General features: G+C 35.4%; 2 protein-coding genes across 6 annotated transcripts; both read left to right on the plus strand.

Moving 5' to 3' along the window:
* The first annotated feature begins 608 nt into the window (after positions 1-608).
* Positions 609-5,239, plus strand: LOC131520285 (gastrula zinc finger protein XlCGF8.2DB-like). 3 transcript variants are annotated; one of them, XM_058744385.1, is made up of 4 exons: positions 609-688; positions 2,264-2,380; positions 3,618-3,867; positions 3,959-5,239. In XM_058744385.1, the coding sequence occupies exons 3-4, from the start codon at positions 3,783-3,785 to the stop codon at positions 4,978-4,980; spliced, it is 1,107 nt and encodes a 368-aa protein (XP_058600368.1). In that variant the 5' UTR covers positions 609-688; positions 2,264-2,380; positions 3,618-3,782; the 3' UTR covers positions 4,981-5,239. The 3 variants fall into 3 exon arrangements, with proteins under 3 accessions (XP_058600368.1, XP_058600367.1, XP_058600369.1); XM_058744384.1 differs by having other exon boundaries at positions 618-2,134; XM_058744386.1 differs by lacking the exon at positions 2,264-2,380 and having other exon boundaries at positions 618-688.
* A 426-nt stretch (positions 5,240-5,665) lies between these two features.
* LOC131520293 (gastrula zinc finger protein XlCGF7.1-like) lies at positions 5,666-19,956 on the plus strand. 3 transcript variants are annotated; one of them, XM_058744402.1, is made up of 5 exons: positions 5,666-5,781; positions 6,091-6,321; positions 7,007-7,153; positions 12,322-12,456; positions 12,738-13,868. In XM_058744402.1, the coding sequence occupies exons 4-5, from the start codon at positions 12,372-12,374 to the stop codon at positions 13,421-13,423; spliced, it is 771 nt and encodes a 256-aa protein (XP_058600385.1). In that variant the 5' UTR covers positions 5,666-5,781; positions 6,091-6,321; positions 7,007-7,153; positions 12,322-12,371; the 3' UTR covers positions 13,424-13,868. The 3 variants fall into 3 exon arrangements, with proteins under 3 accessions (XP_058600385.1, XP_058600387.1, XP_058600386.1); XM_058744404.1 differs by lacking the exons at positions 5,666-5,781; positions 12,322-12,456; positions 12,738-13,868 and adding exons at positions 5,802-5,851; positions 18,240-18,489; positions 18,592-19,956; XM_058744403.1 differs by lacking the exons at positions 5,666-5,781; positions 7,007-7,153.
* Positions 19,957-20,551: the final 595 nt, after the last annotated feature.

Genomic DNA, 20,551 nt, shown 5'->3' on the forward strand with positions numbered 1-20,551 from the left:
ATCCCTAGATCTTTAAAGATCGTAACAGCTCAAAATAAGCTATTTGCTGTGAAATGCCACACGATTTGTGGAGATTTATTTCTATATTGCTGGAGAACAGTAAAGTTTAGTCACTTTAAGCTTAATTTTTTTGTGTGTTCTTTAATTCAATGCCTTGTCAATAGACATTTTGTTACATAAAACATTTTTCATATATATTTATACATTTCTCTGCAACATAAACATTGAATAAGCTCTGTATAATGATGAAAAACATCATTAATTTCACTGACATAATGAATGAGGTGAAAACAGGGAGCTATTGTTTTTTTTCAGCAGCTCAGTTAAACACGATGATAGACTCTCAGACTATCAGCAGGAAGTCTCATATTATCAGGAGAGATTATTCAGTGTAAATTAAGTGAACATAAGTATTTGGTTTTAGAAAATCTTTTTCCAGTTTGTTTCTTTAATGCTAGTCAAAAGCAGGATAGGAACAAGACTATGATCAGGGCACATGGCATCCTGACCTAACGGACTAAAGATATGTCTGTATTACCAGCATTTTCCTTTAGATGGCAGCAATACACTAAAGAATCTGCCATAAAACCCCAAACGAACAAATGGAGCATGCGCAGAAGAGAGTAATGTGAAAGCACTGAATATTTTAACGGACTGAAAGCGACACTGTTGTCGATCGTAAATGAAGGTCAGTCGTGGAATATTTTCGCTGGATGCCAAATATTTCCAGTCTGTATTTGAGAGATGTTCACTGTTTACAAAGTCTGCATGTTTTGATTTATTATTAATTAGAATGTAATATGTTCTCTGTGTGTGATCACTTCTGTGTGATGAAGATTTCATGGCTACATGTTTTTGTGTTTCTTTTCTAATGGACCCATTTATTTATTTATAACTACAGCCTTTATTCAGTCTGTTCATGTTGTTTATCTAAAAATTTCTCTAAAATTAATCTTTCCACTTTTCCTCGGTTGGTAGATTATCACAGTTCGCACCTACAGTAAAGCACCTTCCACAACATTTCACCTATAAATACTATGAATAATGAATATTCACATCATCCTACAAGAGAAGAACAAACTTCAGGTGCAGCAGCTGAAATCTGTCTGACTGTTAAAGATGGAGTTTGTTAACAGGACCTTTTTGAGGGGCATGTGCTGAAACTGGGCACAATCCCCACCCCAAATTAATATACAAATTAAATAACACAAAATAATTGTCTCAAAAGCTTTAGATTTATTTCCTGTAAATAACAATCATAATAATAATATAGATAATACAGTAGATATACAGGTTTTCAGGGCTTCTTTAAACCTTTTACAACAGCAATCTTCTGTGAGCCATGTGCTTGAAGATGTTTATGACTTTACTGCGATCCACTGGGATGTCCCTCTCTACACATAAAGTTCAATCAATTTTTTTTTTTTTTTTTTAGCTATTCTGTTTTAAAAGCTAATTTGTATTATTTGGTTAACATGTTTATGTATGTCATTGAGAAGAGGGGAAGGTAAAGCAATGAGTCAAGTATTTTTGCCTAATTTAAATAATTATGTCCAGCACAATTCCAGTCAAAATAGGAGATTATAAGAAGCTATAGCATATCCAACATGTATCCACATAACCTGGCAAAAACTTGATACCGTGGAGGACCATGGATGTTGGTCTCTTGAAGGTCTCTTATTCACTACACTTTTCCTAAAATAAGCCAGCAGTGAAAAAATTAATAAAATATTGTGAAAAGTACAGATGCAGTGAAAACTTTGGATTGTGCCAGAGCTCTCCCCTCCTAATCCTATCTGCATGGTAAAATATAAAGATTTCACAGTTATCTGATTCTGTACCGTTTTTTTTTTTTAGTTACTGCGTTTATACATGTGAAGACGACGAGCTAGATTCAAAAATTAGCTAGCTAGCGAATATGTGCATATTAACAGCGTAAACATTGATTTTATCGAGCTAGATTGACACTCTATCTACAATCTCAATTGGGAGTGTCAATGGTCCATTTGAGAGATAGGTGGCGGTAATGCACTTATAAGTCTGTGATCCGCCGTAAAGCAAAAAGAAGACGACGCGTCACACGCAGGCTGTTGTGAACGCACTCAGGACAGTTAGACATGGTGGTGGATCAGAGGTAAAAAATGATATAAATATTGTTCAGTTTCTTGCACAGACCAATCCTTTCGTGTCTTTAGACCTCAATGTATCACGAGCCGCAGGGTTTAATTTGGTTTTGTCTGTGTATGTTTTTTTTCTCTCAAAGCCGTGAGTCCCATTGACTTGCATTATATGACTGACAGACTGCAACGGTTTGAGTTAAAAATCTTCGTTTGTGTTCTACTGAAGAAACAAAGTCACCTACATCTTGGATGCCCTGGGGGTAAGCAGATACACATCAAATTTTAATTTTTGGGTGAACTATCCCTTTAATTCATGGCCATCAAATCTTTAATTTCCCCCCTGCATGCTTACCACGGTAACAGATGTGTAAACAGGGATTAAAAATGAATGACAAGAAAATAAACTTGTGAAATTAGAGGGTGAGACAGTGAGAATTTGGGAAAAAGAAGCAATATTATTAAATTTGTGGAAATTCGTGACCAACCCGCTAAACAGAACACAGATGTGCTTAATGTGTCAATTTACAGAAGATCTCAGACATCACCATAATGAATGAGGAGATAACAGGGGACTATTGGCTTTTTTCAGCAGCTTGATATCAGGAGAGATTATTCAGTGTAAATTAAGTTACACAAGTATTTGGTTTTAGAAACTCTGTTTCCAATTTGTTTAATGCCATATATTGTGACAATATAAATAGTCAAAAGCAGGTTATTATCAGACGTCAATAATTTTTTGGGGTTTTGTGTGTGTGTGTGTGTGTGCGTGTGCGTGTGCGCGCGCATTTGTGTGCCTGTGTTTTAACAAGAATTTCCCATAGGTGGCAGGAATACATTAAAGAGTTGTCAAATTTGCCATAAAAATACAAAAGAACAAATTGTGCAGAAGATGGAAGTGCGGAAAAAAATGCTGAATATTTTAAGTTGGCGCTAAAAAGTCTGTTAACCATCATAAATGAAGGGCAATTGTGGAATATTTTCACTAAATGTCTTATATTTCCAGTCTGAATGTTTCTAGTTTACAGTGTCCTGGTTTATTATAAATTAGCGTGTAATAAGTTGGCAGAGAGTTTTTCAGACTCTGAGTGAGTGTGAGCACTTCTGTGTGATAAACATGATTTCATGACTCCGTGTTTTTATAAACAGCGCTTATTTTCTGATGTAAGAATTTGTTTATTTTATGTAAATTTACATTGTTCGTGCTGTAACGTACTACAGAACTGAATAGAATCATTAATTTTTAACAATGTTTATATTGTGTATATATAAAAATGCATCTCTTTGCATTTGACCTCTGCTTTAGCTTGTTTCATAGTCTAGCTTTTTAATAAACCTGCCATTATGCATATTGTTGTCTGTGATGAATGGCTTGTGGCTGTTTTATATGACACTAATATGTGACCATCAAATGCTTTATATTTTGAACAGCAAACTAATATATGTCGTTAATTTAAAGTAATGCACTATAAAACCAGTACTTGTTTTTGATTTCTCCAGATCTGGTCCTGTGGGTCTCAGTATCAGACGATGATCACAGTTCACACCTACAGTGAAGCCCCGCCCACAACAATTCACCTATAAATACTGGAGAATATTCACATCATCCTACAAGAGAAGAACAAACTCCAGGTGCAGCAGCTGAAATCTGTCTGACTGTTAAAGATGGAGTTTATTAAAGAGGAGATTGAAGACATGAGTGATCCAGAACCATCCAGAATAAAACATGAAGATACTGAGGAACAAACAGGTTGGTGTCCATTCTTGATTCTTCATTAGTGACTGCTGAGAAACATTAATGTAACAAACTTGATTTTAACCACACAATTTGTTTATTTTAGACTGGATTGAAGTAAAACAGCAAAGAGTGAAGCTGAAAGAAGTTGAACAGGAACACTGTAAAATAAAAAAATCGAGAAAAAGAGCCAAACAGCTGCACACCTGCTCTCAGTGTGGAAAGAGTTTTACTGCATCAACAGGTCTCCGTTATCATCTGCTCATTCACTCTGGAGAAAAGCCTTTTAACTGTGATCAGTGTGATAAAAAGTTTATTTCATCCTCAATTCTAAAACAACACCAGAAAGTTCATTCAGATGAAAAGCCTCATGTGTGTTCTTTCTGTGGAAAGAGTTTTTCAAGGCTAGATGTTTGTAAACAGCATCAGAAAACACATGACGAAGTGAGAGATCATGTGTGTTGTGAGTGTGGGAAGAGCTTTACTGCAGCTGCCTTTCTGACAAGACACCAAATGATTCATACTGGAGAAAAACCTTACAAGTGCTCATATTGTGACAAGAGTTTCACTGAGTCTGGAAACCTGAAAAGGCATGAAGGACTTCATACTGGAGAGAAGCCGTATCACTGTACTCAGTGTGGAAAGAGTTTCACAGAGGCATCAATTCTCAAAAATCATCTGCACATTCACTCTGGAGAAAAGCCATTTAACTGTGATCAGTGTGGTAAAAAGTTTATAAGATCATCACATCTAAAAAGTCACCTGGCAGTTCATTCAGATGAGAAACCTTACTTCTGTTCTTTCTGTGGAAAGAGTTTTTCACGACTGACTTACTGTAAACAGCATCAAAAAATACATAATGAAGTGAGAGATCACATGTGCTTTGAGTGTGGGAAGAGCTTTACTACAGCTGTATATCTGAAACGTCACCAAAAAATTCATACTGGAGCAAAACCTTACAAGTGCTCATATTGTGACAAAAGTTTTATTCGGTCTGAATACACGAAAGTACATGAGCGAGTTCATACTGGAGAGAAGCCGTATCACTGTACTCAGTGTGGAGAGAGTTTCACTCGGTTAAGAATTCTAATGACTCATATTAAAAAGCATTGTTCTGTGTCAGAGTGAGCAAATGTTTTCTACAGATTCAATATTTCTATAGCCTATAATCTGAGATTCAAATACAATAAATGTGCAATTAGCTCAAATAAACTAGTTTTGCTGTGAAATGCCACAAGATTTGTGGGGATGTTTTTTCTGAGTTGATGGAGAACAACAAAAGTATTTAGTCACTTTAATCTTAGACTGCTTTTTTTTAATCATTTAATATATTTCTCTGCAACAAAATACTTAGGCTCTGTATAATGATGCAAATAAAATTTCCGTTTCACTGACATCTTATGTGTGATCTTTTTATTGATGTGTTAGTCCATTACAGTATTTTAGTCAGTTATTTTATTTGGTAATAAATTTTATCTGTGATGATCCTGGAGTTTGTCTGAGTCTGTTGACACACAATGAAATGTGCTTAATGTGCCAATTTAAACAAGCTAATAAATCACACAGAATGAAGTTTTTTTTTAATCTAAAAATGCCTGTAGTTTCCTGTAAGGAGTAGGTTTAGGTGTAGGGTTGGTGTAGGACGATAGAATATACGGTCTGTACAGTAGAAAAACCATTACGCCTATGGAGAGTCCCCACAAGGATAGCAAACCAGACGTGTGTGTGTGTGTGTGTGTGTGTGTGTGTGTGTGTGTGTGCATGCATTCGTGTGCCTGTTTAATAACAGGAATTTCCAGGACAAACTCCAGGTGCAGCAGCTGAAATCTGTCTGACTGTTAAAGATGGAGTTTATTAAAGAGGAGATTGAAGACATGAGTGATCCAGAACCATCCAGAATAAAACATGAAGATACTGAGGAACAAACAGGTTGGTGTCCATTCTTGATTCTTCATTACTGACTGTTGAGAAACAATTAAGCTTCAATTCAGCAGATTTGGTGACTGTGAAATAATGAGCAATATATGGATGATAATGATACATAAATGTGCCTAAATTATCTTAAATTTGTATAGCAGTTGTCATCCACATTTTAGTTGTATTATGAGACCTCTGAAGTGACAAAGATTAGTTCTGTCATTCTCTTGTTAATTGAAACACAGATAACTGACACTGTTGCTTCCTGCTGTTAAATCAAGGTTGATCTGATTTTAACCACATCATATGTTTTTATTTTAGACACAGGGTTCCTACGAGGTTTGGATAAGCAGGAAAGGTATTAAGTCAAACTGAAATAATTGGAAATAATAATAATTCGTCAGCCAATCAGAGTGAGGGGCGGAAACAAAAGAGTCTGTTGTCGCGTGAGACGACGGACGCAACACGCAAGTTCTCTGCCGTAACCTAAAGCTGGACGCAAGAAAAGTGCACACACATCCAAACCATCATCATATCCCGGAGTGGCAGCCGGTGAGAACTTTAATTTCGATTCAGTAAATGAAAGGATGTGGCTGATGTAGCGGCAGATGCCGAATCAGTTCGTAGCGCAGTAAGTGTGTTTGTGTTCGGCACGGAGAGATTCCAGTGTTTGTCTGTTCGTTGCTTAAAGCTGCAGTCCGTAACTTTTTTGGGTTAAAAATGATCCGAAATCAATATTTGAGCAAGTACATAACCAGCCAGTGTTCAAAAATATCACCTATCTCAACGGTTAGCTTATAATAATGTTTTCTGAGTGGTACGGGTAGGTTTTTGCGGGAAATTCGAGCATGGCACTGCGTCATTACGTCACGTCTGTAAACATAAAGAAGTTGTCCCGGCTAGTAGGCTATGGTACATGAGGATGCTGCAGGTGACAGATCGTTTAGCCTTTTCTCACAGCAGCTGGAATTATTAAATGTATCATTTTGATGGCGGATTGTGATCCAGAAAGGATTATGTGTTTATGAAACACATGTGAATGAAATGAAATTATATTCCAGTTTTAAATGTGCTTCTGATTACAGATAGCCTGAGTTTACACAAGATTTTTATTTTAAAGATAAGCAGTTGGAAGGATGTTAAAAACATACAAAGAATCAAAATGACAGCAGTGGTTGTTTAACAAGTTTATTTGCAATTCATTTACATATGTTGTACCTTTTGTTTCTGTTTAAAGGTGTCTCACCTTTCTGCTACAAATTGTGTTACCTTTCACCCTAATTGTTGCAAATAAAAGAAGAGTGGTATCCAGTTAAGGCCTCCGTTGATGATGTCTCTCCCTTTCAAGTGGGGAAATTGTGCACGAAAAGACATAACTTGACAGGTATGGAATTTGATTTAAGTAATTTCCAGGTCTGGAAAAGTATGGAAGAAAGAAAGCAGAGTATGGGAAAATGTATTTCCAGACTTTAGCCCCTAATTGTAATATAATTATAATTTTTTATAATAGAAAAATAAGAATTTAATGAAAATAAATTTATCAAGCAAGAAGTGTGTTTTCATGGCAGCTGTTTAGTGATTCTTTAGTGACTGTCAAACATCTACTTGCCAAGATGAGGAAACGCCTCCCTGCATGTATTTGAAAAAGCAACACATGCCGACCATCTTCCCTTGTAATGACGTGTTATAAGAAGTTTTTAATGCTTGAAAAAACATACTAAATACCAAGTAAACAAGTGAGAAAGTAAAAATTCTGTAAAAAAATTCTGTTAAAAAGACAAATGTTACAGTTTTAAAATCAAAGTCGGGTATTACATAGGCTACTTCAAACTTGACCAAGCATAGAGGTTATCCCAGAATTTGTTTGAGAATTTGCATAAATAAAACTAAAGGCTCCAGTGACTCTATGGCTGATGATACATGGGGCAACTTTTTGGGCCTGTGTCTCACCTGGTTGCCCTTTGATGGGAACATTGCTCAAAAGGTTGCCCCGTGTATCATCAGCCTATGTCTGCTAAGCGTTTCTAAACCTGTTATCCAACAAAACAGAACATGTTTTTACTTCACAACAGCAGTTGAGTGTTTAAAATAACTTCCTCTTGTGATCTGATGTGGCTTCTTATCACAGAATGAGGCAGAAAATATATACTGTAATAAAAGCGATTAGCAATGGATTATAAATAGGCTATACTTAATTATTATGAAAATACTAGGGGTGACCCCGAATAGTCGTCGATTCGAGGAGCCTGATTCGACTCCCAATCTCACAGTCGAATATTCGCGGGGTGTTATGATCATACCATTTTGACTATACAGGGGTGCTCAATGTCTGATTTCACATAGAACTACCGGTTTTCTCACAATAAGTTAATATACAGCCTATTATGATAATGCTGTAAATAATAATCTGAAAAGAAAAAAAAAGCTTTAAATAAATATTTTAACGTGCGTGATTAAATCCAACCACCCCTATAGATTTAAATTTCACTTTCCATAATTCGTGACAGACAGAGGAGCATCTTGGTGGCAAGGATTTAAAACTTTAACAAGACTCAAACTGACGCAGAGTGAAAGACTGGATTTTTTTCGATCAGGTAGGATACAAGACGTGATTTCAAAACATTTCAGCCGGTTTATATATATCGTGTATATATTATTTATCTCGTATAAGATGCATTTGGTTGAGTCGCTGCAGTAAAGCGCTTTATTGAACAGTGATTATCTCTTCAGTGCGCAGCGCGAGCAGGACAAACAACTATGCAGAATAGTAATAACTACGACTGGGACTGTCATATACACATAACATTATAATGAGAACACTATTATAATAAAACGCTGTGAATTTTTAGAGTTTAGTTCCCGTGTTTCTGCACGTTGTTGCGTCAAGAACGCGTCCACAAAAGGAGTTCAGAGTCGCACAGACACGTTCATGCATCTGGGTGTTTTGTGCATATAGCCTATAAGAGTATAAGTTGTTATATGAACGTTATGTTGTATAAATAATGAAGCGTATTTTATATGAGATAAATTAGTTAATTCCCATTGATTAAAAACCTTCTATCAGATTATTAATTCTACTGGTCATTCAGCGTGCGCAGCTCAAAACAGAAATGCAGAACATTAATAACTGTCATATACATAACGTTATAATGAGAGCACTATTGTAAAAAATGTGTGAATTCTTAGGGTTTCGCTGACGTTTAATGTTAACTATCTTGTAATCAAAATATAACACATTATTTACTCCGTTTGTATCTGCGAGGCGTCCATTACACATTTTCCCTGTGTATTTATGATTGTCGAATGTCTGACTTGACTCTTGGTAATGTATTTTGCCCCGCCCCCAAATATATGATTTGACTATCAGTCGACTGTCAGCAAGATTCGAAAATTCCGATTCGACTATGAAAATCCTTAGTCGGGGACACCCCTAGAAAATACCCGAGATGGCTTGAACACACATAAACCATACATTGTTGAGGCTGAGTGTTTATTGTCTTCATGTTTGATCCTTCAAGACGTTTCTACTGTCTTTTTATTCAGCGATAGCTGGATGCCTTTGACTATATTAGGGATTTTCTGGAGCGTCATTGGCTCTATTACTTCTGTGATGCATATGTGGAGTGTCTGCGCGAGGGCACCCTCCGTCTTCCAGTATGAATAAATCAGACATTACACGTGTTTATCGTGCTCAGTAATGGCCAATCCATACTATTATGGGTGAAAAAGGACAAATAAAAGTTCTCTCAAAAGAAATTTGAAGTAGACGTATGGTAATCCATGTTTTTCTCCAGTGTACCGAAGTGTACAGGGTGGCGGTGAGAGTCTATAGATGCTAATGAACTGGTGCTCGTGTGGTTTGAGGTAGTGAAATTAGCTTCTTAACGGGATGCCTTCACCATACTTCAGTAAGGGAAGTATTGGATTGTATTGAAGTGGTATTGTAGTATTGTATTGTGTTATTGACAACTGCAGTTACCTGTATTGTCCGTGGTAGAGAAGTCAGATTAGTTTTTTATTAAGTAAGATGTATTCGTATTTTCCGAATTTCCATGTAACAAACTAACACTGTTTAATTTGCCATTAATCAAAGCAACAATGAAAAAAAAAATACTAGTAGCAACTAGTCACATGTAAGTCGTATGTAACTAGTCATAGTCAAAAAAGGCATATGTACAGTATCATAGTCTATTCGCTAAAAAATGACACAACATTTGTGTGTTCAAAAGTAATGTATATATTACTTAACTGGCCAACAGAGTGAACAAACCCTGTGACGTCACATGCTGTGGTATTACAAGATGGCGGCGCCCTTTCTCCAAAAGTTTTAGCAAAACATAATTTTTTCTTTAATATGGTTATATGAATTCTGTGCGTTATATATTTTTTAATTAAAGTGGAAATCACTTTACTAAATGTAATGTAAACTTGACTGACTGCTTTGCTTCCATTTTAAAAGCTACAAAACATTGAAAGACTGGTCAGTCACATGATTTGTGCATCCAGGTGGTTTTTGAATGCTGATCTGGTTTCGATGACATTTTCTTTTCATCTGACCTTAGTGTTTTTTATTCAGCCTGTGCTGTTGTTGTTCAGACCAATAATATTTTATATTATAACACGCATAATCATTTATTAGGCTGAAATGAGGTTTATCATTTTAAAGAACTTCTTGTTTTTGTCTAAGCTTCTGCTAATTGAACTGTGAAGTTGTTTAAATCAGAGTTTTTATGGTCTTGTACAGGATGTTACCATAGGCATTGGTGTTTCAAAACTACGTTGATACTTCTATTTTATAATATCTGAATTGTTCATAAACCATTTCAAAGTTTCTAAAAGAATTTAAAGAGAAGGCCTATATTGTTGCTTATGCACCCCCTATTCAGCCTGTATTTTAATGGATTTCTGTCATCTGTGTTATTAATTGAATATAACCTTTGACCAGTTTAATTTTTATAAAACCCTGGGTTACATAAAATGAGCAAACCATCCTATAAAGCTGTTTTTTATGCTACTGATAACCATCAAAATCTCCATATTGTTAACAAGAAATGCACATCATGAAGTGAGAGATCACACGTGTTGTGAATGTGGGAAGGGCTTTACTAGTGTAAACCAACTGAAACAGCATAAAACAATACTGGAGAAAGACCTTACAGTTGTTCATATAGTGAGAAGAGTTTTGCTGTGTCTGGAAACCTGAGCGAGTTCATACTGCAGAGAAGCCGCACTACTGTCAGTGTGCATTAAACTCTAGTGATTCTAATGAAAATGCATAAATAGCATAATGTTGTCCAAATGTTGTCATAAAGTCTATCCATTCATCCAGTTAGTGTAATATATTTTCATTTACTTGATGTACTAATTGCAGCATTTTTGCATAAAATTTAAATTTGCCAAAAAAAAAAAAAAAACAGTGTATCTGACAATTAGTGAAACAATAGTCTGACAGAAACAGAGCCGTAACATTTAACTGAGCTGCTGAAAAGCCAATAGTTCCCTGTTTTCTCCTCATTCATTATGATGATGTCTGAGATCTTCTGTAAATTGCCACATTAAACACATTTCATTGAGTGTCAACAGACTGAGACAAACTACAGGATCAACACACTATGAGATAATCACCTATTGATGTTTGTTTTTAATCTTTTAGCCCTCAGGTTAAACATGATTAAAAATACCATGAAAGACTACAGAAATCATCCCTGCACTCATCCTTTTTTACATTGAAATAGCATAAACTAGCATTTTCATTCAGGCTATCTGCTGTTTTTGTTTAAACCAATTATACATAACGTAATTGAAATGCAAGGTTTATCATTTTAGAAAATGTTTTGGTTTTGTCAAAGTGTGTGTTTTTTCCTGAACTGGTTAAGGGCAAGCCCCGTTTCACCACTGATTTCATTGGACAACTCAATAACTCATCACCCATCAACAAAATAGACTTCATGGATTCAGTTTACTGCTCTTTCTGTTGAGAGAAATACATAAATGAAGAAGAAAGACAAAATATTAAATGTCATGGATGAATATGTACAAAGAACTCAATATTTTATAGAGTATTTTCACCTTTGGAGCCAAATTACAGGGTAAAAAATTACTCAAAGATTGCACCATCATTATTTTATATTTGGACAGAGATTTGGAGGTCAAATTAAGTGTATAGGGTTAGTTCTGGCAGGTCATGTGAGTCAAGCTTGCATCGGCTGACTCTCAGCTGGTCACATCTACCTATAGGAATATGACAACTATCACAGCATTTCTATATAAGCTGTATTCAGTATTATTCAGCAGCTTGTTTGCTTGCTTAGTTGCAAATTACCCTTCTCCATCCCCAAATCCTCCTTTCGCTACAGTCAGGACTTGCCTTTCTGATATTTCTTGTTGAATCAGACTCCTTCATCTTGAATAATGGGTTACACTTAAATATCATTAAGTACATTAACGATATCTGCGTTGTTCTGTTCTGTTTTACTGATCTGTGGTGGGCAGGGTTTGTGCTTTAACTGGGTTAAAAAAGGTGAGGAATATTCACATCATCCTACATGACAGGTACAAACTCCAGGTGCAGCAGCTGAAATCTGTGACATACTGTGGTAAAGATGGAGTTTATTAAAGAGGAGATTGAAGACACGAGTGATCCAGAACCATCCAGAATAAAACAAGAAGATACTGAGGAACAAACAGGTTGGTGTCCATTCTTGATTCTTTATTGTTGACTGCTGAGAAACATAAAAGCTGCTGTTAAAAGGATTTAGTGGCTGTGAAATAACGAGCAATAGGAATGATAAATGATCATCTAAATGATCAGATCCACATTTTAATTTTATTAACAAAGAATGACCGAGCTATCCTTTGGCACAACAAAGATCTGATCCTTGATACTCACAGATAAATATGTGACCTCTTTCTGTTTCTGCTATTAAACCAGTTTCACTGATTTCAATGTCATCATTTGTGTATTTTAGGCAGGATAGAAGTAAAACAGCAAAGACGTGAGGTGAAAGAAGTGGAGGAGGAACATTGTAAAATCAAAACTTCAAGAAAAAAAACCAAACAGATGCAGACCTGCTCACAGTGCGGAAAGAGTTTCAGAGACAAAGAAAACCTTAAAGGACACATGAGAATCCACACTGGAGAGAAACCGTACACATGCCCTCAGTGTGGAAAGAGTTTTACTGCAGCATCAAGTCTTGGTTATCATCTGCAGGTTCACTCTGGAGAAAAACCATTTAGCTGTGATCAGTGTGGTAAAAAGTTTATTTCATCCTCGAGTCTAAAACAACACATGACAGTTCATTCAGATGAGAAGCCTCATGTGTGTTCTTACTGTGGAAAGAGTTTTTCACGACTGGACCATTGTAAACAGCACCAGAAAACACATCATGAAGTGAGAGAACACATGTGCTTTGAGTGTGAGAAGATCTTTACTAGAGCTAGTCAACTAAAACGGCATCAAAGGATTCATACTGGAGAAAAACCTTACAAGTGCTCATATTGTGACAAGAGTTTCACTGAGTCTGGAAACCTGAAAAAGCATGAGCGAGTTCATACTGGAGAGAAGCCGTATCACTGTACTCAGTGTGGAGAGAGTTTCTCTCAGTCAAGATCTCTAGTGTCTCATGTTAAAAAGCATTGTTCTGTGTCAGAGTGAGCAAATGTTTTCTACAGATTCAATATTTCAAGTCAACAACGTGAGATTCAGATAAAGTAAATATGAGATTAGCTCAAATGATTAGTTTTGCTGTGAAATCTCACAAGATTTGTGGAGATGTTTTTTTATGTTTTGTTGAAGAACAGCAAAAGTATTTAGTCACTTTAATCTTACATTGATGTGTTTTATTTGTTGGTTGAATGTCTGCTAATTAAGACATGGACAAAGAAACACCCAAATAACGTGTAAGATTTCATAACAAATCCCAACAAGCAGTCATTTTGTCGGTATATAAAACAATTCCTTCAATGAGTCCCTGACCTTTTTTTATTACATAAGATATATATATATTTTTTTAATATTTATTTATAAGTGCAATATTATTATATCTGCAGCATAAAAGTTGCGTAGGCTCTGTACAATGATGCAAATAAACTTTCCATTTCACTGACATCTGATTATCTGTGATTTTTATTGATGTGTCAGTCCATTAGAGTATTTAGTTGTTCAGTAATAGATTTTGTTTGTAATGATCCTGTAGTTTGTCTCAGTCTGTTGAAACACAATGAAATGTGTTAATGTGCCAATTTAGAGAAGATCTCAGGCATCATCATAATGAATGAGGAGAAAACAGGGAACTATTGACTTTTCAGCAGCTCTTTGTCCATTGACAATTTGTTAATGCTAAATTGTGACTACAAGATAAAAATTCAAGGCAGGATATTATCAGACATTGATAGGCTGGAAGCAGTTCTCTGTGTGTGTGTGTGTGTGTGTGTGTGTGTGTGTGTGTGGCCTATGCATTGCATGTGCATGTGTTTTAACAAGAATTTACCATAGGTGGCAGGAATACATTAAAGAGTTGTCAAATTTGCCATAAAAATCCAAAGGAACAAATTGTGCAGAAGATGGAAGTGCGGAAAAAAGTGCTGAATATTTTAAGTTGGAGCTAAAAAGGCTGTTAACCATCATAAATGAAGGGCAATTTTGGAATAGTTTCACCGAATGTCTTATATTTCCAGTCTGAATGTTTCTAGTTTACAGTGTCCTGGTTTATTATAAATTAGAGTGTAATAAGTTGGCAGAGAGTTTTTCAGACTCTGTGAGATAAACATGATTTCATGACTCCGTGTTTTTATAAACAGTGTTTATTTTCTAATGTAAGAATTTGTTTATTTTATGTAAATGTACATTGTTCGTGCTGTAACATACTACAGAACTGAAGAGAATCATTAATTTTGAACACTGTTTATATTGTGTATACAGTAACATTTGAAGCGGATCAAAGTTGTCATAAGACAAGAATGCATTTTGGTTTTAGGTTTTAGGACAACTTTGATGAAAGGTTTTGATCCACTTCAAATGGTGACTACTATATATAAAAATGCATCTTTTTGCATTTGACCTCTGCTTTAGCTTGTTTCCTAGTCTAGCTTTTTACTAACCTGCCATTATGCATATTGTTGTCTGTGTGATGAATGGCTTGTGGGTGTTTTATATATGATACTAATATAATGTGACCATCGACTGTTTTATATTTTGAACAGCAAACTAATATGTGTGGTTAATTTAAAGTAATCCAGTATGAATTCAGTTACTTGTATTTGATTTCTCCAGATCTGGTCCTGTGGGTCTCAGCAGGGGCGTCATGCACTCATTATTTTTGAGGGGGCACGAGTTGGGGGGGTGGGTAGTCATGTGACACACAGCAGCCACAACAGCACTTGTGTTTTATTTTTTTTCCTTTATTTTTTTCCTTTTATCGGAAACATTCCCAAACGCATTAACTATATTATGAAATATATTGATTCTCCCCTTTATAGATTATGTTAGTTGATCTATGAGCGATGGTCAAAGTAACCTAATAATGTAAACTATTAACTATGCATAAAAACCTGTCTATCTGTTTATTTAATTAACAGATATGGGTGTCATGCCATAACATGTTTTTAATACAACCAACTTTATATTTAATGTGAATTTAATAACATTGAAAGTTAATATGAATAAAAACATTGAAAACATTGGCTACTTATCATTACACTTTCATTGTACATAAAGAGAGCAAAGAACATTTACATTATCAAAGAACAGTTTTACTGACTGTTGAAGCACTCTCAAGCACTCTCAGAAACTCCCATTAAAATCACTGAAGCTGTTTACACAGTGAAATGAATATCTTACTTACAGATTCGTACAAACATTTGCACTTTAAGTGTAAGTGCCAGCCAGATTATATGACCCACTGAACGATCTAATCGTGCTGGTGTTGTATCAAATATAGAAAATATTAATCGGCTATTTTTTGTCTTTTGGAAGCTGCATTCAAAATCCACTCAAAAATCTGAGGGGTCACGTGCCCCCTCACTTTGAATGGGCATGAAGCCTCTGGGTCTCAGTATCAGACGATGATCACAGTTCACACCTACAGTGAAGCCCCGCCCACAACAATTCACCTATAAATACTGGAGAATATTCACATCATCCTACAAGAGAAGAACAAACTCCAGGTGCAGCAGCTGAAATCTGTCTGACTGTTAAAGATGGAGTTTATTAAAGAGGAGATTGAAGACATGAGTGATCCAGAACCATCCAGAATAAAACATGAAGATACTGAGGAACAAACAGGTTGGTGTCCATTCTTGATTCTTCATTAGTGACTGCTGAGAAACATTAATGTAACAAAGATCCAGTTCACTTGATCTTAACCACATAATTTGTTTATTTTAGACTGGATTGAAGTAAAACAGCAGAGACCTGAGATGAATGAGGTGGAAGAGGAATGTTGTAAAATCAAAACTTCAAGAAAAAAAGCCAAACAGCTGCACACCTGCTCACAGTGTGGAAAGAGTTTCAGAAAAAAAGAAAACCTTAATGTGCACATGAGAATCCACACTGGAGAGAAACCGTACACATGCCTTCAGTGTGGAAAGAGTTTTACTGCAGCAGCAAGTCTCAGTTATCATCTGCATGTTCACTCTGGAGAAAAACCATTTAGCTGTGATCAGTGTGATAAAAAGTTTATTTCTTCATCTCATTTAAAACAACACCTGGAAGTTCATTCAGATGAGAAACCTCATGTGTGTTCTTTCTGTGGAAAGAGTTTTTCATGGCTGGCCAGTTATAAACAGCACCAGAAAACACACAATGAAGTGAGAGATCATGTGTGTTGTGAGTGTGGGAAGAGCTTTACTGCAGCTGGTGATCTGAAACTGCATCAAAGGATTCATACTGGAGAAAAACCTTACAAGTGCTCATATTGTGACAAATGTTTCATTCGGTCTGAAGACCTGAAAAGCATGAGCGAGTTCATACTGGAGAGAAGCCGTATCACTGTACTCAGTGTGGAAAGAGTTTCTCAGTCAACAAATCTAGTGTCTCATATTAAAAAGCATTGTTCTGTGTCAGAGTGAACAAATGTTTTCTACAGATTCAATATTTCTAGTAAATAATGTGAGATTCAAATACAGTAAATGTGCAATTAGCTCAAATAAACTAGTTTTGCTGTGAAATGCCACAAGATTTGTGAGGATGTTTCTTCTGTGTTGACGGAGAACAGTATTTAGTCACTTTAATCTTACACTGTTTTTTCTTTTCTTGTTTTTTTTTTATCATTTAATTCAATCCCTCAGTTTCTGACCTTTTTTTGTAACCCAAAACTTTTTTTTCTGAGATGTTCATTTATATTTCTCTGGAACTAAATAGTTACTTAGGCTCTGTATGAAGATGCAAATAAAATTTCCATTTCACTGACATCTTATGTGTGATTTTTTTTTTTTATTGATGTGTTAGTCCATTACAGTATTTTAAGCAGATATTTTATTTAGTAATAAATTTGATCTGTGTTGATCCTGTAGTTTGTCTCAGTCTGTTGACACACAATGAAATGTGTTAATGTGCCAATTTACAGAAGATCTCAGACATTATCATAATTAATGAGGAGAAAACAGGGAACTATTGGCTTTTCAGTTTTGTTTTGTTATCAGGAGAGATTATTCAGTGTAAATTAAGTGAACACGAGTATTTGATTTTAGAAAATCTGTTTTTAATTTGTTTATATTTTGTAGCATCAAAATAAAAAGTCAAAAGCAGGATATCATCAGGCTAAAATAGGCTGGAAGCGGTTCTTACCACAAGAATATGATCAGGACACTGTGGGTTAACAAGGAATCACGCTTAACCAGACTATATGTGAGAGATATGTCTGTATTACCAGCATTTTCCATTAGATGACAGCAATACACTAAAGAGTTTGCCAAAAAAATGCAAAGGAACAAATGGGGCATGCACAGAAGAGTAATGTGAAACACGAGTGCTGCTGAATATTTTAACGGACTAAAAGCGACACTGTTATCGATCAGTTGTGGAATATTTTCGCTGGATGCTGTATATTTCCACTCTGTATGTGAGAGATGTTCACTGTTTACAGAGTTTGCATGTTTTGATTTATTATTAATTAGAGTAATATTTTGGCAGAGAGTTTTTCTGACTCTGAGTGACTGTGAGCACAGATTTCATGACTCGATATTTTTATTTATTAAACAATGTTTCTTTTGTAATGTAAGAATTGTTTATATTGTGTACACGTGATTTGATCAGTCTTTATTCAGTGTGTTTATATTGTGTATATCTAAAAATGGATCTCTTTGCATTTTACTTCTGCTTTAGCTTGTTTCCTAGTCCAGCTTTTTAATAAAGTTGCCATTGTGTATTATGAATATTGCTGGCTGTGATGATTGGCTTGTGGCTAATATGCTTTATATTTTAAACATTAATTTAAACTAATAAAGTAATCCAGCATTTTTGATTTCTCCAGATCTGGTCCTGTGGGTCTCAGTATCAGACGATGATCACAGTTCACACCTACAGTGAAGCCCCGCCCACAACAATTCACCTATAAATACTGGAGAATATTCACATCATCCTACAAGAGAAGAACAAACTCCAGGTGCAGCAGCTGAAATCTGTCTGACTGTTAAAGATGGAGTTTATTAAAGAGGAGATTGAAGACATGAGTGATCCAGAACCATCCAGAATAAAACATGAAGATACTGAGGAACAAACAGGTTGGTGTCCATTCTTGATTCTTCATTAGTGACTGCTGAGAAACATTAATGTAACAAAGATCCAGTTCACTTGATTTTAACCACATAATTTGTTTATTTCAGACTGGATTGAAGTAAAACAGCAAAGAGTGAAGCTGAATGAAGAGGAGTGTTGTAAAATCAAAACTTCAAGAAAAAAAGCCAAACAGCTGCGCACCTGCTCACAGTGTGGAAAGAGTTTCAGAGACAATGGAAACCTTAATGTGCACATGAGAGTCCACACTGGAGAGAAACCGTACACATGCCCTCAGTGTGGAAAGAGTTTCAAAGATGCATCAGGTCTCAGTTATCATCTGCTCATTCACTCTGGAGAAAAGCCATTTAGCTGTGATCAGTGTGGTAAAAAATTTCATGCACCATCAAATCTAAAACAACACATGAAAGTTCATTCAGATGAGAAGCCTCATGTGTGTTCTTACTGTGGAAAGAGTTTTTTACGGCTGACTCACTGTAAACAGCACCAGAAAACACACAATGAAGTGAGAGATCATGTGTGTTGTGAGTGTGGGAAGAGCTTTACTAGAGCTTCCCATCTGAAACAGCACCAAAGGATTCATACTGGAGAAAAACCTTACAAGTGCTCATACTGTGACAAGAGTTTCATTCAGTCTCAAGAGCTAAAAAAGCATGAGCGAGTTCATACTGGAGAGAAGCCGTACCGCTGTACTCAGTGTGGAAAGAGTTTCACTCAATCATCAAACCTTCTCACTCATATGAGAAAATATTGCAAGTGAGCAACATTCATTTTCATGTCAAATACATTCAAGTAGATTGTGTGAGATAAAATATAGAGTTTGTCTTAAAGAAACAGTATATCATGAGGGGGTGAAACTTGACAGACTTAAGAGTGAAACTTCAGTCAACTCTTAGTGTGAGTAAAATGTTTTTGCATAATCACATTTGGGTGCTAAGTAGGTCTTGCTTAAAATAGATATATTCATGTCATTTACAATTTGTCAAGTGTAGAATGTATAAGAAATAAAACGGAAACATATTGCTGAGTCTGGGAGGAGCTTTATTGATTTCTACATAGTGATCTATGTCTGTGAGAATATAAAGAAAGACTAATGCTGAGTATTTCTATTTTTAAACTAATTGAAATGTCTTGCAATGCTGTTTGATTTGCTGTCGACCAATGAAATTAAGAATGAAATGCTAGTAGAGTAACTGATTCATATGTATGATGATAGTGTATTTGCTCTGTAACTGTACAGAAATGTGATTTAATATGTGGCCCCTTTAAGAAGGAAAGTTTAGTATTTCAGTACTAATGTAATGAAGCCCATTATGTGTCCAGGTTTATTATTAATTAGAATGTAATAAGTTGGCAGAGAGTGTTGCACCCAATTGACAGCGATAAAACCCTTTGATATAAGATTTTTATTTGTAACTTATAAGGTTGCTCATTAAATGTAAACACACATTATTACAACCGTTCCTGTTTTATTCAATACTACCATCAACAGTGTATAAAATGCAAAGAATACATAAAACAAAATGTGTTCGTTTTCTTGTAAGGTGTTTAAATATTGCTGGCCCACTTTGGCTGAGTGTGTTAGATGACGTAGGCCAGTGGGATTCAGGTAAAGTGGGCCGACCTTTAACCTTCCGTAATTACACTTAAATTCATTAAATAATTATTTTATAGTTGACAATTATAATTTACTTTTTGGAAAACAGAAATTTAGACTGAAGTCAGGAATTCAAGTCAGAGATGGAAAAAAGGAAAGAGAGAATAGAAAGGAAGACAAGGCATGTAGTTCAATCTGTGGAGTGAAGAAAGGATGAGAGCAGAAAAATATAAATGTAGAATATAAAGCTTTAAAATATGTTTAGAGCATAGACTGAAAAACATTTTTACATATGGTTACCATTTTAAATGTTCCTCTTATTATTATTTTTATTTTTTTTACCTAATTTGTTGTTGCTTGTGTTATAGTCATATCTTTAATGTATTGTAGAGTTCTTTTTTTTTAATCAATATTCTGATTTCCGAATATTCTGATTTTCAGATTCCATTCAA

This window comes from Onychostoma macrolepis, chromosome 15, assembly GCF_012432095.1.
Source record: "Onychostoma macrolepis isolate SWU-2019 chromosome 15, ASM1243209v1, whole genome shotgun sequence".
NCBI lineage: Eukaryota > Metazoa > Chordata > Actinopteri > Cypriniformes > Cyprinidae > Onychostoma > Onychostoma macrolepis.